The 23,811-nt window shown below is 39.3% G+C and overlaps 6 protein-coding genes across 10 annotated transcripts; 3 read left to right on the top strand and 3 right to left on the bottom strand.

Annotated features, from left to right (window-relative positions):
• The first annotated feature begins 120 nt into the window (after positions 1-120).
• d4 lies at positions 121-5,273 on the top strand. Of its 3 annotated transcripts, none has more exons than XM_066282406.1 (7): positions 121-453; positions 520-1,024; positions 1,079-1,217; positions 2,070-2,393; positions 2,618-3,046; positions 4,729-4,841; positions 4,896-5,273. In XM_066282406.1, the coding sequence occupies exons 1-7, from the start codon at positions 374-376 to the stop codon at positions 5,022-5,024; spliced, it is 1,719 nt and encodes a 572-aa protein (XP_066138503.1). In that variant the 5' UTR covers positions 121-373; the 3' UTR covers positions 5,025-5,273. The 3 variants fall into 3 exon arrangements, with proteins under 3 accessions (XP_066138503.1, XP_066138505.1, XP_066138504.1); XM_066282407.1 differs by having other exon boundaries at positions 122-453; positions 2,070-2,327; XM_066282408.1 differs by lacking the exon at positions 2,070-2,393.
• A 546-nt stretch (positions 5,274-5,819) lies between these two features.
• tsr (Cofilin/actin-depolymerizing factor homolog tsr) lies at positions 5,820-7,992 on the bottom strand. The gene is made up of 4 exons (XM_066282419.1): positions 7,833-7,992; positions 6,405-6,521; positions 6,144-6,349; positions 5,820-6,086 (listed from the first exon to the last, which is right to left on the bottom strand). Exons 1-4 carry the CDS (start codon positions 7,833-7,835, stop codon positions 5,966-5,968), a joined length of 447 nt encoding a protein of 148 aa, XP_066138516.1. The 5' UTR covers positions 7,836-7,992; the 3' UTR covers positions 5,820-5,965.
• A 1,054-nt stretch (positions 7,993-9,046) lies between these two features.
• Rtf1 (RNA polymerase-associated protein Rtf1) lies at positions 9,047-12,579 on the top strand. 2 transcript variants are annotated; one of them, XM_066282404.1, is made up of 10 exons: positions 9,047-9,216; positions 9,463-9,688; positions 9,750-9,918; positions 10,015-10,287; positions 10,501-10,700; positions 10,746-11,095; positions 11,145-11,357; positions 11,563-11,711; positions 11,766-12,145; positions 12,245-12,579. In XM_066282404.1, exons 1-10 carry the CDS (start codon positions 9,151-9,153, stop codon positions 12,343-12,345), a joined length of 2,127 nt encoding a protein of 708 aa, XP_066138501.1. In that variant the 5' UTR covers positions 9,047-9,150; the 3' UTR covers positions 12,346-12,579. The 2 variants fall into 2 exon arrangements, with proteins under 2 accessions (XP_066138501.1, XP_066138500.1); XM_066282403.1 differs by having other exon boundaries at positions 9,048-9,216; positions 10,743-11,095.
• A 64-nt stretch (positions 12,580-12,643) lies between these two features.
• Positions 12,644-14,602, bottom strand: LOC136339288 (uncharacterized). Its single transcript, XM_066282410.1, has 3 exons — positions 14,193-14,602; positions 13,459-14,034; positions 12,644-13,138 (listed from the first exon to the last, which is right to left on the bottom strand). Exons 1-3 carry the CDS (start codon positions 14,404-14,406, stop codon positions 12,807-12,809), a joined length of 1,122 nt encoding a protein of 373 aa, XP_066138507.1. The 5' UTR covers positions 14,407-14,602; the 3' UTR covers positions 12,644-12,806.
• A 592-nt stretch (positions 14,603-15,194) lies between these two features.
• On the top strand, positions 15,195-17,597 carry LOC136339287 (zinc finger protein 471-like). The gene is made up of 2 exons (XM_066282409.1): positions 15,195-15,313; positions 15,606-17,597. Exon 2 carries the CDS (start codon positions 15,844-15,846, stop codon positions 17,173-17,175), a length of 1,332 nt encoding a protein of 443 aa, XP_066138506.1. The 5' UTR covers positions 15,195-15,313; positions 15,606-15,843; the 3' UTR covers positions 17,176-17,597.
• Positions 17,598-19,459: 1,862 nt separating this feature from the next.
• On the bottom strand, positions 19,460-23,709 carry S1P (membrane-bound transcription factor site-1 protease). 2 transcript variants are annotated; one of them, XM_066282400.1, is made up of 11 exons: positions 22,879-23,709; positions 22,615-22,829; positions 22,421-22,561; positions 21,909-22,370; positions 21,526-21,706; positions 21,271-21,469; positions 21,032-21,217; positions 20,553-20,976; positions 20,180-20,383; positions 19,851-20,130; positions 19,460-19,783 (listed from the first exon to the last, which is right to left on the bottom strand). In XM_066282400.1, exons 1-11 carry the CDS (start codon positions 23,492-23,494, stop codon positions 19,548-19,550), a joined length of 3,144 nt encoding a protein of 1,047 aa, XP_066138497.1. In that variant the 5' UTR covers positions 23,495-23,709; the 3' UTR covers positions 19,460-19,547. The 2 variants fall into 2 exon arrangements, with proteins under 2 accessions (XP_066138497.1, XP_066138498.1); XM_066282401.1 differs by having other exon boundaries at positions 19,641-19,798; positions 22,879-23,708.
• Positions 23,710-23,811: the final 102 nt, after the last annotated feature.

Raw genomic sequence — 23,811 nt, 5'->3', positions numbered from 1 at the left:
TGACAGAGGGGTATTCAAAAAAACTGTACATACGGGTTTTATCTATCTCTTTTATTATTTTAGAGTATCTGTATATTAGAGGAACGGTTGCAACACAAGGAGTGACATCTCGTGGTGATTTCCTAAACTATGTTGATATCACAATAAATAAATATTCCGCCATTGATTCGCGTAAAATGGCGTTCTACGATCTTTATGCGATTTTAATAATTACACGTTAAAAAACTAATTTAAGAAGCCCCTTAATACCATAAATCAGCTCTATAAAAATTACTCTAAAACTTCCCCAGTAATTTTAGTCATCACATTCCACAGTTTAGCGTAAATCGATCCTTATTGTAGCGTTTCATTGGGAGCAGTGTGCAGTAGCAAAATGGCCACCGCAACACTTCCACCTGCAGCTGCAGTACCATCAACCAGTACCCCTCAATCAAACCTCGAGAAAATAGAAAAGTAAGCCACATTATTAAAGCCTTACTAAACCAGCTCTTGCATGGTACTATTAATTATTAAATCTAGTTTCATGAGTGAGCAGTCCTACAAGGAAATCCTGGAGAGCTCTGCAAATTTCAACACAAGACTCTGTATCGAACGCCGCCTACGTTTACCCTTTATTGACACCCAAACTGGGGTTGCCCAAAATCACTCTTCTTTGTTTATGCATAAAAGACAGAGAATGCCTGGTTTGACTCCTGGACAAATTTACTCTTACCCAAGACAACGTTGGCGCAAAAGGAGGCGTCAGTATCTTACAATCAACTCCAGGGCTTATGCCAGACATGCCGATTTGTTGGATGGGGAGAGTGATATGCATAGCATAAGTCAGATTGAGAATCCTGCCCTGCAAGATACTGACAGCAAAGATAGTCAGTTGCTCTCAGGAGAAGTTTCTAAAGAGTGGTTCTATGACGAGCAGGATATGCTTGAAATTGAGACTTATGATGAGCCCGATCCTGATTCAGATTTGGATTATGAAGAGTCTTCATATTCAAAAAGGAAAAGAGGCCGGAAAAGTGGAGGAAGGGTGAGTTTTGTAAAGGTAGTTTGAGGAGAGATAATTGAGGACATATATATTTAGGGAAGGGCTGGTAATGACTCACCTAGCACTCCAGGAAGGAAGAGGGGGGCAGGGAGGGGAAGAGGAAAGAAAACGGGGCCAGGAGGGCATAATTATGACCCAACTCCTGGCGATCCTGATAAACCATTTGCATGTGAACGTAAGTGCATTTTGCATGCCAAGAAAAAATTCATTTTTTAGGTTTTTATTGCTTTATTTGTTTTTAAAATTTTAATGTGGTGTAGGCTGAACATTTCTTGTGTCAGTGAGCGGCTGCTTTGGGGGGAAAATGAAAATCTTCTGTCTTTTAAAGCTTCTGCATAATGTCTCTGGGCCCATAACAGTTTATACAGGGTGTTTTATAAACTTAACAATGAATCTGACTCTATGACAACTGATTTATAAATTTATTGAAAAAGTTTTAACTTATTTTTTTCAATCAGTAGGTAGTTGCAAGTCGAATATTGAAGACATGTTTTAAAGTTGGAAAAACTTTCAAAATTTTATTGCATTTCCAGATTTATTAACTTAAATTTGAAACAAAAGTTATTCAAACTAATTTGAACCAGCCTAATTTTTTTAAAGTGATTCAATTTCCAAAAAATACAAAAGCTGCAATGAAACAGCGTATAATAGGATATAACACCCTGCATATTTATGTTTATGTACTGGGTAACAATAAAAAGTGATTACATCCTGTAACTTTTTTGCCCAGTATAAATGGTGTAAACTTCAAAGTTGTAACCTGAAGTAGCAACAAAGTTTATGGTGTGGCCACTTTTTGTTGTTAACAGATATATTTAATAATATTAAGGTGATTGGGATTGGGATTATGTTTTAACCAAAAGCTTTATTGTTGTAATAATGTACTAACTGCTGTCATGTCAAAAAGGGCTGTAGATTATCATTTTTTCTCCTTTCGGCCAATCAGTAACACTCTGTCACAAACGCACCAATCAAAAGCTCAGGCCTCTGGTGCCACCACCACCACAGTATCGTGTGTCTCTTTCAGTGTGCGGTGCCCGCTACAAAACGCGCCCAGGACTCACCTACCATTATGGCCACTCCCACAAAGAGGGCGCGAGCGAGGAGAATTCGCGAGAAAGCACAGTTGCCTCACCCATGACGGTCCCGCCCGCCGGTCCAAATTCAGGCCAACCTCCTCCGTTTATTGGCCAGCCGCCGCCAAATCAAGGTCCACCCATGCCGCCTGGCCCAGTGCTGCCGGGTGCAATCGTCGAAGGACCCGCCCAGCAGGGCCCGCCCCCCGGTATGGGGCCCAATCAGGGACAAGTCTATCAAGACAGCTATGTGTCGTTTTTGAATCAGGCTCCGGGTACATGCCTTTTTTTCTATTTTACGATTTATTTTTCAAATTGACGCATGTGTGTAGCAGAGTTTGTAGAGTAGGCGGGGCGCGTTTCTTTTTTTTCTGTTTTGGTGGAGGAACGGGGAGGGGGGGGGCTGTTTGTTGCAAAAGATAGGAAAAATTAAAAGAGACACAGCTGACGAAGTCCCGAAAACGGCGATTCCGGAAACGTAAAGGTTTTTTTTCCGCAGGTCCACCAGGGAGGCGCGGTCCCCGTCCTCCCGGGCCGCCTCAGCCGGGCATGATGATACCGCAGATGCCGCCTCAAGCAATGCCGCAGATGCCTCCACAAGTGATGCCAATGCCAGGACAGGCCCCTCCCCAACTCCCGCCCAATCTTCCGGTGACGCAACCCCCTCCAGCACCTATGGGCGAGGACCTGCCTATGCCTATCCTCAAGCCGGAGAAAACGATAGAGATCCCGCTTGTCAATGCATTGCCCCTTCATGAGCCGACTATGATGGCGGGGCCGTCCTTGTTGCCGCCGCCTCCCATGATCGGGGCGGACCGAAAAGTGCCGGCAAGCCCCTACTGTGACTTTTGCTTGGGCGATTCCACGCAAAACAAAAAGACGGGTGGCGTTGAGGAATTGGTTTCGTGTCATGATTGTGGTCGCTCAGGTAAGGAGATGAGCGCGGCCCGCGCGGCCGCTGATGAGAAACCAAAACGCGGGCGTAAAAAGAAGTAGGCGGCGGTGTTTCATAACAGCGGCGTCATTGGCTAGTCACTTTTGTTTTTGTGGGGCGTTGCGTCCTCTTGCGACGGCTCCTCCGTACTAATACTGCCAGTTTTGTTAAATTTATTTATTAATTTTGTTTTTTGGCGGAGTCGAAATTGTGTAGTCAAATTGAGATTATTATTTTAATGGTGTTGTAGTGGGTCGTTCGGATGTGGCGCCCCCTGATGCATCGAATGATGTTTGTCATCGGGGGGCGCTAGCGTGAACAAAGTGGGCCAGTACTAGATGTTAAGACATAGGTTTATCAGCTAATAGTTAAAGTCAATCGAGCGCTGGGGTGGGCAAGAAGGCGAAATTGTTTCCAAAACAATAAATATTATGCGGTTGTCTTTGTTAAGTGCATTTACTGTTGATGTGCCCGAAACGGTGAGAGTTACAATATCTGTTAATGGGAGAATATGTAATTTTTTGGAGACTCTTAAGGTTAATGACACTTTGGTGTCCTAAATTTTACAAAACGAGAAACTGGAAAAGTAATTAATAAACTTTTTTGACCGAAGTTCCTTCAAAAACGGTAATGTTTTCCGGTTTAACCGATTATGTAACACGGAACGCACTTTAAAAAAAACACCCTGTAGCACTAATACAAACTAGTCAGTCATTTCATGCCAGTTGGATATGATATCTATGACTGAAAATATTTAATTTACGAAATTCTATGAAGGATTTTCTAAGTTTAATCAAAAACTTATTTTTTATTTTAAGAATTGAACGATACATATTGTGAAAAGAAAAGTCGAGTCAACATTAGTTGCTAAGATGGCCGCGAAGCTGTTCGTTTATGTTTATTTCTTGTGCCTTGTTGCATGGGCGATGAAAAACGACATTTCACACTATGGCCGATAAAATGGCAATATGAAGAATACCTAACAGACCAATGGCGGCGCGACTGTCGAGAAGCCACACCTCAATTATGTCATTTTCGTTTACAACGCGACTTTTGGAATGCATATTGTTTATCGTAATCTTCTTTTCTGTAATTTTTTCATTTTAATGAAAATAATATCACGATCAAGGGTGTCTCTAAACCAATTTCAAGCCCATAATTTTTCAGTGAAACACCGTGTTGATTCAGAATAGAATTTTGGGTTCCCCCTATGTTTGATCTTCCCAAATAAAACTTGCAACAAATCAAAATAAGTTCATGGTTTTCTCAGCATATTATAAGTGTAAAGATAGATTAATCTAACCGTAATTTATTTGTATATTTAGTGACGAAAATACTCGAATGTTAGCGTTTCTTAAGCGGCTGCAGCGACCCAATAAGTTTAATACGTGTCGGGGTGTTGTGAGAACAGTTATTTTCCAAGAATTGATGTTTTGTAGAGCGACTCAAAAACCATGTGCAATAAATTTTCTAACATTTAAGTAGACGAAGTGTTTTCTTCGGTGCCGAAGTGGCGTGGTGCGCTTCAATTTATGTCAATTTTTCTTTTGACACGTCTCAGGATTTGGAATTACGTTTTGGAAAAATTAACATATCTTGGAAAGTACCTGTTCTTCGGCACCCAGTCCCGTCGAGCCACAGTTCGATACCCCAATCCCAACTGATTCGATCCTTAGGTCATCCAACTTGTCTGCAATTTACCGATAACATGAAAGTCTCTGTAAAGAAGTACCGTTGGCAGTGCATCGAGTGCAAGTGCTGCTCCGTGTGTGGCACCTCCGATAATGACGTAAGTATCAAATAATTTCTAAATGAACTTCAAGAAACTAAGGAGATTTTAAAGGATCAGTTGCTATTTTGCGACGATTGCGACCGCGGGTACCACATGTATTGCCTAACTCCCCCTCTGGAGAATCCCCCAGAAGGTTCCTGGTCCTGCAAGCTTTGCATCGAACAGTTCCACCGCAAGTAGTTTTAACGTAGAACAAAAGCAGTTTCTTTTTCTTGGTTCAAATAATAATGGTGACAGTACTTAAACCACTCGTGTTTCTTTTGCATGAGGTTGTTTCGACTGGACAGCTCGATGCCACAGAAGGGCCGCTGATCCGCCATTTCGTCGCCGTCAGTCAATATGCGGAGCAGAAAATCAGTTTCGGCCTCTTTATCCGCTCTTATTTGTATTTTTTTAATGAACAAATAAACACGTTTTTGGATTTTTAAATTTGTTTTATTCAAATATCGCAGCTGATTAACGATTTTTTGGCATTGAAGATATTCTAGTTTAACGAAGGCAGAACTCTGATTTATCGTCGTGCATCCCTGGCTCTCCAAGATATACAATGTACAATTATTATTCGATATTTGAACAATAATAGTTTAATCAGTTCGAATTCGTGATCTTGCTTCTACAAATGAGTGCAATGGTATTTTTCATGCTTTAACGGTGGATCTTACGAGACCCGTCGAAGGTATTATTGATTACCCCCCGTATTGTCACTAGCCTGGAGATGTTGCATAGGCAACCATATATACACAATGTCTTAATTTAATTCAGGAAAAACAAAGGTTTCATCGATGGTACCGCCTATCACTTATTTCTGCAGGATATTTCTTAAAATTCTCGAAAATTAATCAGACTGCTCGTAGAAATGAATTTTAGTGTGTGTGGATTCTCGGCAGTCGAATTGGAGTCTCTAAAGACTTCCTTGTGAGTAATATACGTGAAACCTTTAAGGATAAATTCCCACTCAAAAAAAACAACTTAAAATCCGGTTTTACAAAATGAAGCTTTATTTTATTAATCGAATACTTATTATATAAATAATACACCTCTTAAAGGTAGGGTGCGTGAGTAGATGACAGTCGAAATACAAAAGAGAAATCATTTTAAAGCAAAAGCGCGCCCGTCGCCACCTATTGACGATCGGTGGCCCTAAGTTTCTCCTCTACAGCCTCCTGGCTAGCTTCCGACAAATCCGTCGCTTGAATATACTTTTGTACACCTACCAGGGATTTTTTCAGAGCGTCAAAAGAGCTGCAAAACAAGAAACATTAGTAGGGAAATAAAATTTTTCAAAAGGCCATTGAGCACCTAGAATACAACATCTTCTTTTTGACTTTGGCAGTGTCTGGGCACCAGGACATTAGGAACAATTTCTGTTTTTTGCTGGCCTCGGATGTGCCCTGGCACTGGTGCGTGTATTCGAAGTCGTAAAGACCATAGCGGCACTCGCCCGCACCCCCCGCCTGCAGGTTGGTGAGGAACTGATCATACTCCTCGTCACGCGCTCCGATTACCTATTAGGAATAAAAAAAAATAAAGTCCTCCTCACTGAAGGGACGCGAAGCTCACCTCTACATCAATTTGCCTCTCATCTTTGATGAAGAAAATCACATAGCGATGTTTTTTGTCCTTTTTGATTTCTTCATAGGTGGTTTTGCAGACGTCCGACACAGTCACACCGGATGCCTACGACAAAACAACTTCCTTGCTGATGTTGCACAGACAAGAATACGGCATCATATTTTAGGAAATAATACTAAAATAACCTTCCGTTAAAGGACAAAATCAGTTTCAGAGAAGAATGAATCACTCGTCTGAAAACCAGTTAGCAGTAATTAGGTGTTTTTGCAAACATTCCAATACATAAGATAATGATTTATAGATATGTTCGGGGTAATATACTTAATCATGCAAAAGATGGACATGAATGTGTGAGCCTACAATAGCAATAATTAAGTATTGTTTGGAAATGGCACCTCAAGATGTTATCAATGTTATCTCAAAATTCAATAATTTCATTACGGTTTTCTTTGTTCTCAACATTATTATTTATTTACTCAATTATTGATTTATTAAAATACAGGTTTTTTTCACATTTAGGAACTTTTTGTGTAGGACTGAAACTAGAGCAGTGCCAGGAAACCACTTTAATAATAATTATTTTGGCTATCCGACAAGGCTCCATGTAAATTTAGAAAATTACTACTGGAAGATCTAAAATTGTCGATTATTATTGGGTTAAATAAATTCCATAAATCTATTATAGGCGGACAAAACATACGGTTTATTAGATAAGAAACTAAACCCCTTTTTGGAACTCCGATGCACCTTTAACTTTCAAAATATCCCACCTGCTGCTAAGCAAATCAGAATTTAAAGGCCCTACAAAAATCTCAGCAGTCTCAAACACAAGGTCGGCCAAATAAGGATAATTTTAGACTGATTCCTGTCTATTTATAGAAGCCCCACATGTAAGCTATTTTGGGGTACTATCGTGACGGTTCTCCAGGAGACCACGTTGGTTACCGACCCCTGCACAGGGTTCAAAGGAGGGCACAGTACCCAATTCGCCAGGTGCAACATATGCAATGGTTGTAAAAATGCCCAGACGGGGATGGGAGGGGAGGGGGACAAAAGGATGTGTGAATAGCCTGCAGGAGTGAATCACCGTCCGATTACGGATGCCGCAACGATATTTGCAACGGTGGAGGGCAAAAAACCGCCCCACTGGTGCAGCACGTAGGCAGAACAGAAACCTTTTGAAAGCAAGATTGTCTTAGTGCGAGTAAATGGAAAAGCAACAAAAGACTCTCTGTGAAAAAATTTAAGTGTGTGGCAAAGGGGACACGGGCACAATTTACAGCACCAAATTGGGAATTGCAATTTGGACTCATCAATGGCCGCCCGGCGTAGGTGCGAAACCGTTCGTTTTTCTCCACTTTTACGCGAACCGCTGTATCGGTTTAATGACGAGGGCAAAGAGGACACTTTACTTACCATTTTGATTTAATCCAAAATGCAAAAAACTACACAATTCACTTCTGATATTGCCGATGAAGTTGAAACGAAATGTCTCGTTCGAGTTGGTCTTCGCGGACGGCTAGTTGCCAAATGATTCACCGGGTCTGTCAATCCTCGTCTATATTGGTTTCTTTTATCAGTATCGAGAATTGGATGAGGTAAAAAGAGACGGCGATATGTTCTGAGCAGTGGGGTCCCCACCATGTGCGGCGCAAGCGCTGATAAGGCGATCGCTTTTCCCACAGTTCAGCGGAAAATTTTGCTAATTTCAAGAATTAGACTTAATCTTACCGCCTTAAGATTCGTCAAACGGCCTAGTTTATTAGTTCAAAGCTTTTCAGCCATAGCAAAAACATCAAGTTAAATAAAGTACATAATTTGCCATAAAATTATCGCTCTACTTTAGTCTGCGGAGCATGGCGGGCTTTTCAAATCACTAAATTGCTTAGCCTCAAAATCAATTAATCTTAGCTGTTTTTCTATAGTTTCCAAAGTGGTCAGCATTTTTAATCATTCCCTCAACACAATGGAAATTAAATTATTATCGAAAACGGGGATGTTTGGCCAATAAAGGATATTCAGGTGACTCACCGTGTCGGCCAATGTGAACGCCCGCTGGTTCAAATGCCCATAAAAGGAAATGGAGTCATTTCAAAATGGCTTCCTTTGAATTGAATATTCGCGCCACGCCCCGATATTTAGGCAGTTTTCGTACCAAATGCAATGAATTATCACACTAAATTTTCCACCGGTGATTGTATTTTTTTGTAATTTTATTAATGTACAGAATAAAGCAGATAACAGCCATTATTAATTTAGTTGTTAGTGTGGGTATATCGTCATTAGCGATAATTTTTTTTTGTTATAACAAAGGTAATTGTAAACGTTTGCAGAACCTATCATGTCTCTCTTTGAACAATAGCAAGAAAAAGGACTACTAAAACCAAACTAGAAATTTAATATAACAAAGTATTCGTTCATCAAAAAAACTTTTTCCATGCTGCGTTGTCACATTAAATCACATTTATTAATAATTTAAAATTTCCTTGTTTTTAAACACATAACCCTCAAAATCCTGATGTATTTGCGACAACACTGTAGAAAAAAAATCTACATTTTCTACGTGGGTTTGGCGAACGGATCAATAGCGGTCCTTGTAAAGAGCCGGCGAATCTCCAAAGTTCCGTTAGAACGGTTCTATAACAATTGCCAAATTAAAAATGGTGGTTGGTGAATTGTGCTTGTTATTCGTTTATTTGGTTTGATGAAAACGTGCATTTAAATAACGCAAATCATGGTGAAACGGAAGGCCTTTATAGATTCTGATTCCAGTGACAATTCGGACTCCGATTTAGATAAAGTAAGTTGAAGTTTTTTGCTCATCTTATAAACTTTAAGTGACCATGTTAAAAGTCCCCAAAAAGTGATTCCAGTAGGCCTAGAAATGTGCCTGACGGCTGACTTCTTTTTTCATAACAACCTCTCCCAAGTTTCCCATGTAATGTTATTCGTTTAATAACAATGTTCAGTATTCTGTCCTTCCAAGAATCCCTTTGTAGTTCTTTAGCAATTAATCATAAAAAATAATTCTTTAAACATTTTTTAGGAGTTTCTGGGTCTTGCCAAGAAAAAGAATAAGAAGAAAGGTTCTCCCATGCAAGGTGGATTTAGTTCTGAAGGTTCTAGTGCTTCAGAGAGTGAAAGTGGTCAAAAAAGTAGCACTAAAAAGGTCAAACTAGATCGAGATTCTGGGTCAGGAACTGATAATAAAAAGGCTCAACTCAAACCTGTAGAACCCTCAAAGATGTCTGATCTCTCTGAGCTTGAAGAAGGCATAAATTCAAAATCTAATGGGGATTGCATTAAGTCATCACTTAAGTTTCTGTTTTTTAGGTGAAGTTAGTGATTCTTCAGATAGCTCTGAGGATGAGTTCAATGATGGCTATGATGATCAACTTATGGGAGATGCAGAAGATAGGGCTCGACTGGCCAGCCTTACAGAAAAAGAGCGGGAGACTGAAATTTTCAAGCGTATAGAACAGCGAGAACTCATGAAAACTAGGTTAGTGTCACATGAGGTTAAGTCGACAACTATCATCATATGCAAAACAAAACAGACATTGTTTGTATATTTTGTTTGTCAATGTGACTTTTGCAGATTTGAAATAGAGAAGAAATTGCGGCAACAAAAACGCTTAGAAAGAGCCAAGGATAAGTCATTTACAAAACCTAAAGACAAAGATAAAACCAAAAGGAAGGAGGAAGAGAGGGTGAAAGCTAAGGAGCCCGAGTGGGTAGAAGATTTTAGGGAGCAGGAGGAGAGAGCTTCAAGCAAGTTTCAGACTGATTTCAGTTCTATCGACCATAAGGAAAGGAGCAAAGAACGTAAAAAGAATATTGAGGAAAATAGAGGAAAGGCTGACAATAAAAGGTGAGTTGTTTGAAGGATATATGAATAGCCTTTATGACCCCAAAAGTCCTCTTACAATTGAATAATTTTTATTAAATTCTATACACTGGAATAGAATACTGTAGCTACATTCTCATCACCAGTTCTTATCGCCTTTGTTTTGTGCCCTATTTATATAAATTGCTATGTTCTTTAAATAATGGGATAAATAAATAATTTTTAATTGTTTGAAAGGGTTAACGCTATGGCTGAGCTGAAGGCTCGCCGAGAGGGGAAACTGAAGCGAGAAGAGGCAGAGGAGGAAAGAAAGCGAAAGGAGCAGGAGAGGCGAAAACTACAAGAGGAGGAGGAGGAAGCTATGAGCTCCAAGAAGAGTGAAACAAAACTGAAAACTTCAGATATATACTCAGATGATAGTGATAGTGACAATGAAGGTGAATATTAATATCTTCCACTTTCTATCTAACGTTAAATAGAAGTCCGAAAGTCCCCAGTGCAGAAAGCAAAATCCAGGTCTCGTTCGCGGTCTCAATCAGGCTCTGGTTCTCGTTCTTCCAGCTCTAGCTCGAGTAGTAGTGACAACGATGAAGAAGAGCTGAAGAAAGCGCCGTACACTCCCACCAAACTGGATCTTAATACCATTAGACTGTCAAGGCATAAATTAGAGCGATTCGTTCACATGCCTTTTTTCGACAGAATAGCAAAAGGATGTTTTATTAGAATCGGAATTGGGCAGCACAATGGAGCAGCGGTATATAGGGCGGCCGAAGTGATGGGGGTTTATGAAACCACTAAGATTTATCAACTGGGAAACACTCGAACGAATAAGGTGATGTCAAACTTTTGTATGTAGAAAAATAATAACTTCTTGTTTCAAGGGATTGCGGGTGAGGCACGGTACGCAAGAGAGGATCTTCAGGCTGGAATTTGTGTCGAATTCCGAATTCACAGAGGGGGAGTTTCAGAAGTGGGTGGAAGCTACCGCAGCCGCTGGTTGCGAGTTACCGACGAAGGGGCGGATAGAGCAGAAACAGGCCGACATTAAGGAAGCGCTCAGCTATGAATTTAACGAACAGGACGTGGATAGAATTGTAATTTCTTTTATTGTTTTGGTAAATTAAGTGATTTCAATTTAGTGTTTTGAGCCACACTATTGGTTTTAAATTTTCATTTAATTTTGTTCGTTGTCATTTTAATTTCTATACTCTACACTTTGTTAATAAGGTAGGTTGTCGTGTTTGATAAAGAATTCTTTTCTAAATGGCGAATGCGCCTCAAGTATTATTATTATTCTAGCTAAAAGAAAAAGAGCGATTCAAGCAAAACCCTCACAACTACGCAATGAAGAAGGCGACTTTAATGAAGGAAAGGGAGGCTGCTTTGGGCCGCGGCGACGACAACTATGCGCAAGAGATGAGTGATAAATTGGCCCAACTAGAAGAAAGGTACAATTGTATAAGCAAAAAGGAAATAAATTCACTGTTCGTTCGATTATTTAGAGCTTCGGAGCTGGACAAGCGACGCACTGCCACTATTTCCAGTATTTCATACATTAACGACCGCAACAGGAAACGCAACGTGGAAGAAGCGGAAAAGGCCATTATTGCAGAGATTAGAGCTAATAAGGGCAAGAAGGTGGACGACCCTTTTACAAGACGCTCGACGAAGCCGCGCATGAATTTTAAGGCTGGTGAAAAAGAGGCAATTGCCGAGGCGGAGAGACAAGCCCAAGCTGAGCGACAAGCACTAGAGAGTAAACAGAACGAGGACGCGCAACAACAGAAGAAGCAGGATTTTAAGTTGCCTCAAGTGTCTCAAGAGGATTTGTTCTCGGCGCACGATTTCGATATCAAGATTGATTTGGAAGTTCCGCTACCCTGTATGTTAACCAATTATCAACAAAATGATGATCAAAATATTTGACTATTTTGTTGCGTTGACACCCGTCCGAATTTAATTTTCTAAAATTTTGTTTCAGCGGCTTCGGTAAACGTAGTGACTAAAGCGACACCGAAAGATGTGGGACCTCGACGAAGCCTCAACCTGCAGGATTACAAAAAGAAACGAGGTCTCATTTAATACCTCCGATGATGTTTATTTGTAATTTTTAAGCGTTAAATTCCTGAGTAGGTGTAAGGAAACGTTATTTGTAATAATCATTAATGTTTTATTTTTGGAAGTATTTATTGATTTGGCCAGAGACTCTGAGGTGGACTCATGCGTTAAATCGCTTTAAGTTGTAAATTAGTTCTTGCGTTTTGATTTTAGCCGACTTGTACATTTATCTGATAAATAAAAGCGTTTTAGTTAGAATCATTGTAACGCATCTTTTGGGGTAACAATTATTACGAATTTTCTCAATTTAAAAAACTGCAAATCATTGGCTCTGAAACAATTTATTCGTCATAGGCACAAAGTACTATTAATAAACAATACGGACTGAAATATATATAAAAAATAATCTCCTGAAATCATCCAAAATTATATACAAGTTATGGTCCTACTATGTAATATTCATGACTTAGACAGTATACGCTTATTCATTCGACCCAAACCTGAAAGAACTGATGAGGATCCAGGCCCAACGATCGGGTCTCCTCAAAAAAGTCCCCGATTTCTTTATAAAACTTGAACTTAAACCCCTTTTGTCTCGGATTCTTGGTCCGCAAGTTGTAAGTTCTTATAAGGTTCCTCCACTTGGATTTGATTTCCTTCATCGACACCTGATAGCCCTTGTCCACCATTTCTTGGGTGATTTCTTTCCACAACGCGGGCTTTTTCTGCTTATTTCTGTTGGCGATTTCGAATTTCCTTCGACGTACAATCGAAATTAACAAACTGGTCGCCTCATCCGGCCAACGACATGGAAAATCTGAAATGGGTATAGGAGTTAGGGCCCGTTTGTAACACGCGGCTTTTGTTTCAGTGAGTTTGGTACATTTGCCATGAAAACAACAATACCCATTTGAAATTTTCCTAAAAGAAACCGAAATTTCTTATCGAGGTTTACCCTTTACCTAAATAACTACAAGTATCTACCTTAAACATAAACAATACAAGAAATGAACAACTCACAAGAAACAAAATCCGCGCGTCAAAAGGGTATCTCCAAGATTTCATAAGTCACTTGCTGCTCCTCCTCTTCTTCCTTGATAACCTTATGACTACTATTAGTAATTTTAGCTTGTTTACCAAAATTTACAGTCTTGCCACCCTGGAGATTTGCCATAGCTGCTTTCTTCATCACTTCAAGCTTCTTCTTTTGAACTTCTAATTCCTGTTTACGTAGTGACATCTCTTCCTCATGCCTTTTCTGTCTCGCTGAATACTCTCCTCGTTTCATGTTTGTGTATTCAACAAACTGTCTGTCAGTAAAACAAATGGGTGGAAAAGTAACCGTCGGGGCAGTGCTTGAGCCAGGCAAAGAAGCTCCCAAAAGGGGCATCAAATGGAGCTTTGACTTATTATAACTGTGATCGCTGAGAAATAGTTTCTCTCCTCCAAAATAATCACTCATTTCTTTGTAGTAGCGGAACCTCATATTGTCTTTGTTTTTCATTTTGCAACACTCTTTGTAGCTGCGAATCAAATTTTTCCATTTGTTCTGACATTCTTGAATGCTGACGCTGATGCCTTTGCTTGTAACATCTTGGTGGATCTTTTGCCAGGTGTCTCTTCGATTTCCAGTGGTTCCTAGTTCATCCTTATACTTTCTCATTGACTCTATGAGTTTCTGAGACTGACTAATGCCCCAGCAATGGTGCGTGTCTGAAACACAAACCCTTGGAAAATTTAAAAATTGGCCAATGGGAGAAATAGAGATAGAGCAATTATAACTACCCACGAGGCTCAACTGAACATGCGTTTTGTGATGCGTTATATCAGGAAAATGAGATCGTTCGGGTTATTTTATGATGAAAACTCACCTTTACGTCTGCAGTCAGGGTCTCTCTCGGCGTTCACATCGTGCGCTAGCCCTGTAGCTTCTTCAATAACCGAAATTTCAGGATTCTGCTCCACTATCATTACCTCCTCGATATCATCTGTATCATCATCTTGGTGTTCTTCTAGAGGTTGACCAGCTGCCGTATATCTCTGCCCATTCTCGTCCTCATATATATACTCCACTTTCGTAGACATCTCTAACTATTTTTTCAGGATTGTTCTCTTCTATATGCTATTACTTTTTCGTGAAGAATTCACTTTAAAACTGTTCTACCTAGGCTTGGGTAGTTCGCCATTTGTCCCGGCGTATGAAAATCGGCTGGGTGGGACGCAGATAGAAGATGCTTGCTGCGTGAGCCAGACAAGGAGGATATTAGTTTCAGGGCTGTCGCCGCCATTTTATCGATTGAAGTGCGCCTTAGCGTGCGGCAACGCTGCCAAATTGTCCCCCACTGGGAGGATTTTTATATACAAGAAATTCTGACGAAATAATATATATAATGATATACAGGATGAGTCTTTCATGGCAGATCAGTTCTGCAGCATGTTACAGCGCGATCCTTAGAAAGTATGAGAAAAATAATAGAAAAATTCTGTTTTAGAAATTGATGGAATTCTTAAGGAAAATTAAATAATATATTTGACAACATTTTATTAAAATTTACGGTTTCAGAATATTGTTGGTATATTTTAAAACATAAGAGCGAACATTTTAAAATATTTAAAAGATACCGATGTAGTTATTGACAAATTGAAAAAATAGCGGTGTGACGTGCAATTTGAGAACACCCGCATCAAACAATTTTCTATTATAAATTCAAAATTTAAACCTTATGTTAAAGATTTCCAATTGCTTCCAGTCCCTCATATTCAGAAGTACAGAGTGCTTCATTGTTATTTCAATAATGCAATCAATATCGTGTAATCTCAGATATTTGAACCCAGTTGGCAACGCGGCATATAATCACCACTCAAGTATATTTGTTAATGATTGCGCATGTCCACAAAATTGAGGTATCCAAAGATAAACAAAACCAAAAAGGGGCTGATTTTCCGGAGTGTTTTAGGGCTAACTTCACCAGTGCCGTCTTCAAATTAAAAGGTAAATATCATTAACCATTTAAGAGATGTTAAATCTATTAATAAGTATTTAAGAATCGGTTTAGGGTCGCTCAAATCTGTCTGAAAACAGTCTTTTGAAAGCTGATACTTTAATTTTTTAACGTCTCTTCCTGTTAATTTGTGGTAGAGGTTCACTGTTAATAATTAACATGTTAATTGTCAAGAACCTATAAAAGTAGATTCTGAAAAATTTAGACTTTTACCTACTCACAAAAATTAACATTCATAAGTAGTATTTAGCAGAGGTGGTTGAGGCACAATGTATTTTACAGGTAATGTGGTGACGGTCAAATGGGAATCATGGGTGACACGGTTTTCACCTTTAGTAGTGGACCTCCTTAACCCAATAACCCATCAATTTTCAGCCACTTAGCACCTCTTACCTGCTGGATTAAATAGTGGTGGTTGGGATAATTAACTTCTCGAACAATGTAGTAGCATTAGTCCTTGCAAAATCACTCTCAGTACCTCATAAATTCACTTATATCAAAGCATAATTATTTACATGCAATGAGGTCTTTGCGAAGCAAAAAACCTCTTTCTGAGTCAATAAAAAAGGAAGAAATTACACTTAAAGAGCGCAAATTTAAATGCAATGTTTGCCAAAAGTGCTTTCTAGGATCAAATGACCTGCACAAGCATATGAGAATTCATACAGATGAGAGGCCTTATGTGTGTGGGGAGTGCCAGCAAGGCTTCAGACAGGCAGGTACCTTGAAGAACCACATAAGATCTAAACACTGCAAATTGAATCAGTTTTTTGTCTGCGATGTGTGCAGTAAAACATTTGTTCTCAAAGATCGCTTAAGACTGCATCAACGAAAGCATACTGGAGAGAAGCCTTACAGCTGCGAATTGTGTAAAAAAAAATTTGCCCGAGGGGGACAACTGAGACAGCATATGAGGGTACATGATGGGCGGAAGCCTTATGCTTGTGATATATGTCAATCCCGGTTTACATGTTCGCAAAACTTGAAATTGCACAAAAATGCACATTTGCAGTTAAAACCCTACACTTGCGATCTATGCGGAAAAAGCTTTACAAGGCGCGACGCGTTGCAAAAGCATTTGAGAAATTTTCATGAAAACATCAAGGCGTTTAATTGTCCAATTTGCAAAAAAGATTTCAAGGGGCATCTGCCTCAACACTTGCGAACACACACGAAAGTTAAGCCTCACTCATGTGTAGTATGCGGTAAAACGTTCGCCCAAAGGTCACAGTTAGTGGTGCACCAAAGGATTCACTCAGGAGAGAGACCTTACAGATGTCGGGTCTGCTGGAAGGCTTTTGCCCACTCCACAGCCCTAAAACTGCATCAAAGACGCCACACTGGGGAGAAACCCTACACTTGCGTAATGTGCCATATGGGGTTCACTCAAATACCTCATTTAAAGAAGCACATGCTGCGGATTCACAATATGGAGAAGTCTTTTTCCTGTGAGTGGTGTAAGGAATTTTACAGCACCAAGAATGATCTGCTACAACACAAGGACGCATGCACAAGCAGACCCATCAAGGTTGAAGAAGAAGAAATTAGCGTCGAAACCCCGATGAATTTAAGCAAAATGAGACTACTCCTGGCGATTCTCCTTAAAAAAATATCCACGTCGGAGCGTTTAGAAGAGCTCGGCTTCAATAGGCGGCTGATAGACGATGTCTTGATCTCATCAATCATTTATTCAGGGAGGTTGCCATGCGTGGATCAAGGATTGACTGCTGCAGTTAAACTCAAGAACAATATAAAAATACTGCTTGAATGGACTGTTCCTGATGAGTATTTGGAGCGATTTAAGAACGAGCAAAGATCCACAGAGGAACTACTGGAAGAGCTGACCTCATGAGGTCAAAGTAGAGTTTTCTAAGAATATGGAAATTACATATTTATTTTAGTGCAATACTTGTCATATTTTGCCTTATTAATTCTGCCAAAGTATAGATGATTTTTTTTTTTGCTTTTTGGAGGGTAATGTAGACCTTTCTTCCAACACCAAAGACTATTTGTACCTAGGCAATTATTATTAATATTATTATTATTATTATTATTAATGTTTTAAAATTTATATTTGTTGGCATAATTATTTAGTCTATTGAAGATATGAACTGACACTTTTTTTTTATAGTTTGATCTAATTCATATTTAGTAATAGGGGGTTTAAAGAAAGTTTATATTTTTATGCCTTATTGATGCCATTTTTTATTATATCTTGGGTGAATTGTTTCCTCTATCTATCATGTAATTCAAATAATATAAGTTTGACAGTAATTGGTCTCTAGTTTTTGTCCTTGATAATTTGTTCCAAAAAGACAAATATATTAATATTATCAAAAAACCCATTAATCTTTCAGTTTAATAGAAATCATAGAGACTCAAATATCCACTCCACTTTAAATAAGTGTGCATGTGAAAACTACCAAGAATAGGTAGCTTTTATCACTACATCTGGCCCTTGGCAGTGCTTTGTAAAGTCATGTGCAGTTTCCCTATAAGGAACACTCTCAGTTCAGATCTCTTCAAGCTGTGCTACAACCACTGCAGTATTTCTTTCCTCTAGTCTATTTTGGCTCACCCTTTTTCTCAGTTATCACTTTCTCTCAGCTAAAGGTTGCTTCACTGCCTAAACAATTCTTGGTGACATTGGTCATGTTTATGGCTCTTTGGTCCACTATATTTTTCACTTTCACACTCTTTATTCATGCCAAGAGTATGTCACATCTAATGCAACTGACTGTTGGCCACACTTTACACTTATGGAACTGTAGTATCCATATATAAAACATCCCCTGAAATATCTTTGCAGAGAAAAAGTAAGCTTGTTCCCTTCCTTGGGGAACTCTTGTGCAGTTGGTACAGAGCCCCAATAATTTAGTTCATATACTTTTTCTCTGTCATCTCCAGAGGCATTTGATTTCAATGCGTTATCAAGGGGACGTACTATAAACCGTTTGACGAAAGTAATAAACTCTAGTTCAAGGAAGTGGTAACACTGAAGTATCTCCATGGTATGTTGTCACAGATCACAACTGAGCTCAGCAAGTGGTTTGGAAGCTTTGTGGCCATTGAAGACATTTAATATGTTGATAATAATGAGAAATTTGAGCTACTTTATCTATAATTCCACTCACTAAGTTCATTTGGTGATTTTGACAGTGGTTAAGATGTTTTTGATCCTAAACGCAGTGCAGTCAGGAGAAAGAATTAAATGCAGGGTAAGTTAGTGTTTGCATAGGTATCCGGTGTATTGTATTTTCAATGATGTGATATTTTATATGCTCTTGTGGATTTGTAAAAGCTTTGTGTAATGTAGAATCAATAATATATTAAAACATGTTTAAAGAAACGATTAGTTGGGTTATTTGATAAATAAAAACGTGAGGTTAAAAACGTACGTAAACACTGACCTATTAAGAGATAGGAACGAATCTTATTGGTAGGTAAATGCAGTATTGCCGGTGTTGCCTTAATTAATTTTCGTATTCATTTCACTCAACGCGCTTACTTCCTACTGCGAGTCGATCAAAAACAAATTTTTAATTTTTAAAACCGGTTCTCTAGCATTCAGTTCTGTTCACGATATTTATATATTATATTTTATATTAAAATATAAAAATTCTTAAATTTTTTAGACTACTCTCTCGATTATTTCCCTTTGGTCTTTTAATCCATCGCACATTGGTAATGTTGAAGCAATTCTTCAATTAGGAGAATGCGCTTATGTTATTATCACATTGCCTGATTCAAGTTAAACAAAGATAACAATATTCCAGTATATCATTTCTAAAATTCGTCAATTGAAGATTTTAATTGGTCAGTTATAAAACAAGGCGCAAGATTTAAATGATTACTTTGCATAAAAATTAAGGTTTAAAAAAGGCGAATATTTTATTATTGTTGTGAACCTAGAAACAACTTCCCACTTCTGATTTGTCCGAGAAGAACAATGAGGAGACAGAGGTTGTCGTTTTGATACGTTACTCTACATTACAATAACGTGCAATTGCTGACAGTTTTGCTGACCCCAACTAACCACTCATCCAATCCATGCAAACGCGGGAGGTTGTTTTACTCCGGACAAAGGTCACATCTTCGAGGTAGGACTTTGAATCACTTATATACATACACATATATGTATGTATGTATGTATGTATATTACTAACTATTTACACAGCCCTAGACCTATAAAACAATCTACATAAAGGCAGCTTTAAATACCGGTTAAACAGACATCTTCTTGCACTGAATGATGGATAAGAGCTTGCGGCACAACTTCCTCTTCTTCGGCTTCCTCCTATACCAGCGTATGCAAAAGTACCCCAAAATCAATGAAACCACAACCAAAATGGTCATGGACAAGTCATAGTTGCCCGAATCGCCTGACCCTGAATCGGTGGGGCGATTCCGCCAGCTCCACTCGATAAACTCTCCCCCCGCATGTTCCAGTCCCGAGGCATCTGCAAGGAGTTAATCTACAATACAAAAGCCCTTATTATCTAGCGCCTTTGCCCAAAAATTACGCACCTTTAATAGTGTTTTCAGCGTTGTTGTTGAGATCCAAAGGGATGTTGGACTCTTCCATGAGTGACAGCAGTTTCTGCGCTTGGTACAAATTACCAGCAGCCGACTGGTTCAAAGGCAAAGGTTTTGCCCACACCAAATGAGGACACTGGGGCAGTGGCCTCGTGTGCGTTTCCCCTAAGTGTCCTTCAATCACTTTGGAGAACCTGTAGAGGCGGTTGCTTTCCATTCGAGTTGGGGCTTCTGTATCCAGACCTTCTTGCCAATTCTCCATTTGATTGTCCTAAATATGTGTATTAAACATGTGAATTGTCCTCGACTAAAGTAAAAACCTTGAAAATTGAGGGCAAATGTGAAGTGGAAGTGTACTCTAGCATAGCTTCTAACAGCCAGTAGCAGCTCACGTCTAAGTGACTAGTGTCAATGCAGTTCGAGTCTCCATAAACTATTATTCTGCCGCCTCGTCCTGCTGACGAGGTTTGTAACAGCCCAAGAATGGGTACTTTATATTTGTTCGGATCAGATTCCCCTAAAATCTGCAATGAAATGAGGTGTATGTGATCAATATTACGTCTTCTTGCATTACAGATGACAGGCGCATAACTTTGCCATTAGTGAAAAAGCTTAAAATCTTTAATTTTCTTCAATAAGACACTTAAAATCGGGGAATTATTTCAATATAATATTTCATTCGTAATACGTTACCTCAACCCCTTGGTCTTCCAGGTGAGCTCCCAATATAATCCCATCTTTAGGAAACTCTCGTATACTAGTCCCTGAAGCATAATACATTTGGTGGTCATTCCACTTAAAGTGTCCTGCAAACGTGCGGTCCCCAAATTGAATTTCCCAGGGAGCCAAAAGCTCGCCCAAGGCTGGCAAATTGGAGCCCCCTGTATCTGGCATCCACCATTGTCTAGTGTTTTCGTCGTAAAACTTTACTTTTTTCATCACAGTCACGTTGTACCAGTCGGCAAACACAATAACCGAGAGTCCTGCCTCAACATCCTTTTTCAATTTTACTATTTCTTCCGGAAAGTACTCCTCCTCTGGATCTACAATCAGTAAAGTTCCGTACTGGGAGGCGTCAAAGCAGTTGAAAGAGGCTCCTAGGACTTCAATGTAGTACCTGATGTAGTATAAAGGGCTATGCAGTGACAAACTTTTTTATTATCTTGTTTTACCCAGCATTTCTTAAGTTCTGGTACATGTCTTTGAAGTTGGTGTGAATGTGATCCCCATTCCAGTCCAGAGGGTCGTTTTTCACCTTTAAGTTGTCTCTGGGAAAGTACCCAGGCGGGTACCTGAGATTGTGGTATTGATCCCACAGTATTCGTTTGTGCCTTGGAGGAGTGGGAATGATTTTTGCTCTAAAATTTTAGTTATGTATGTTAAAAAATGGAAGTAAAAGGAAGATCATCACCGTATAGGCAGCTCTACAGTGCTAGTGCGTGGCTCTACCTCTCCGTTCTTGGGTGGAGACTCTACTGTTATTGTGATGTGCCCTTGAGCAAATCCTTCGTAAGCAGCCCCCTCTAGGGTAACTGACAGACAAACTCCCAACCACCCAGACCAGGGCCACAAGATTTCCGAGTATGAAATTGAAACCTCAAGAAAGTGCCCTACAAATACTTATGGCATTAAAACCCTCTGCTCCCCACATTGAATCATCAAATACCTTGTTGAGGAGTATAAGGATGCCATGTGGGTTTGTTGACAATTTTACCAGTAACTCCCATTCCATTCAATATTGTTACATTGACTATCAAGGGCACAGAACCATAATAAAGAGGTTGAGTGCAGTAGGGCCACATGTAAGGGCATTCGCTGAGATCTATATAGCCAGGGCTTAAGCTGGCCTAAAGTATTTATTATAATTTGGCAATATAGAGTGTTTTATTTAGGTGTGTCCACTATTGTCATGTCCAAATTGATATGTTTAAAAAATATGCTTGAAAGCTAAAAACATTTAACTGGTTTCGTAACTCTTACCATTTGGGAGATAACAATGGTGGGTACATGCAAATAAGACACCCTGTGTAAATGTTTTCTAAAACTTACTTGAGGTTTATAGCTATTTAAAATGTGATGTGCTTTGAGTAAATTCAATTTTCCATGGCCCTGCTCAAACATGTTAACCCCAGGTAGTCTTCGAGCTGAGGCCATTAAGGCCTGTTTCATACTGGCAGGATTAATTATATCCTCACCTCTGTGCAGCACACCACTTGCTAATAGTGTTATGGCTCCTGTTACAACAGGAGATGCCACACTTGTGCCTGATAAAGTGCGACAGCCCCCTTTAATGTGAGAACCTTTGACTGCTGAACCATAAGTGACAATATCAGGCTTCACTCTGCCATAACCTTGAGGCAGTTCCCATGTTGTCATGCCCCTTGAAGAGAACTTGGCAATTTGGTCTTCAAAATTAATTCCGCCTACCCCAATTACATCCATCTGATCGGCGGGGTTATTTAAGGTCCCATATAGAGGCCCATCATTACCAATTGCAGAGACCATTATGACCTGTACAGTATAAGTGTAAATTTAAGAGAGTAAAATGTGTAAATTAGTACTTTATTGGCAGTCAATTCCCAAACTTTATCGACAAATGGATGGTCTTTAAAATCAGGTCCTCCAATGCTAAGATTTAGCACATTTATTTTCTTCAATATGGCATAGTTAAAAGCATCCAAAAACCAACTTGTATAGGATACCTTCAATGCTTTTATTAATATACAGGAAAACTTATTGTTTAAGATATTAAGACCTGGTTATTGGTGAAAACTCTGAAAATGTGTAGCTCAGAATCGGGGGCAAACCCCAGACACTCTTTATAAGAAGCTATAACCCCCGCAACAAAAGTGCCATGACCCAACCCATCATCATAAGTCTTTTCATTAGTCCAATTGGTTCTTTCCTTAATTTTCTTAAAGTGAGGATGACTTTTTGAGAGCCCCGTATCAAAAATTGCTACCTTAATTCCTATAAACTTTCAACATAAGCAGTTAAAACTTCAAGGACTATTATCTACCTTTGCCAGTAATCCCCATATTCCATAAAGTGCTTGCTTGCAAAACTGAAGTGATCTGTTTTGGAATAGTTCTTAAAAGTTTCCTAGAGTTGTGATGTCTGGCAGCTGCTTGCCAAAATTGCCCTTTTGAGTTCAAGTTGGTTCTTCCATATCTTACATTATTTGGATTAAGAAATTTCAAGGTTCTTGAGACCATTCTCTGTGCAGTAACTCTCTTCACAGCCGGATGATCATTGAGTGCAATAAGGCCTTCAAACGTGTCTGTGTCTTCTAAGACAATAACATCAAAATCACTGGGAAAATCACTTGCAGGATTTTCCCTCTCTAAGATGGTCCACTTCTTGATGCCAGTTCCATTGAGAGCCGTCTGAATATAATTCGCTCGAGCTTTGCTCTTGTAGTAGCCATTAAACATTACAATGTACTCATTCTCAACCACTTTAGAAGTATAGTCCACATCCACTTGCTCAACTGTGAGGTTACAACATAAGGGCGACTCGAGGAAACCCTCGGTGGAGTCCGAAGGGTCCACTTCAGTGTTGTTTAGTGGGCCCTGGGCAGAAACGACATATAAACATACAAAAATCTGGAGCAACAAAGTTCGGAGTGTTGGCATATTGGGAGTCCTGTTTACGAGGAGAATTTCCACTTTTTCCTACGTCTAATCATGCTTCAGAGCTGCTTTTGCATAGTTTAAATGGAGAGATGTTTTTTTTATAGTTTTTTTAATGGTAAAAAATGTGACGAAGATCATCAGTCATGTTTTTGGAAAGTTTTAACCTTACTTTTTTAACAGTGACAGTTTGTCAAATGATCATTGTAAGGAATTGTATTTTTCTTACAGGCATTATCTTCAATAGCAATTTATCTCATAGTTGCCGTTCAACTGTTGCAGGATGGAAAACTTAGTTGTACATTTTCAGTGTTTTATGT

Source organism: Euwallacea fornicatus, chromosome 5 (assembly GCF_040115645.1).
Source record: "Euwallacea fornicatus isolate EFF26 chromosome 5, ASM4011564v1, whole genome shotgun sequence".
Taxonomy (NCBI): Eukaryota; Metazoa; Arthropoda; class Insecta; order Coleoptera; family Curculionidae; genus Euwallacea; species Euwallacea fornicatus.
Note: the sequence above shows the minus strand (reverse complement) of the source record. Positions and strands in the feature narration are given on the sequence as shown.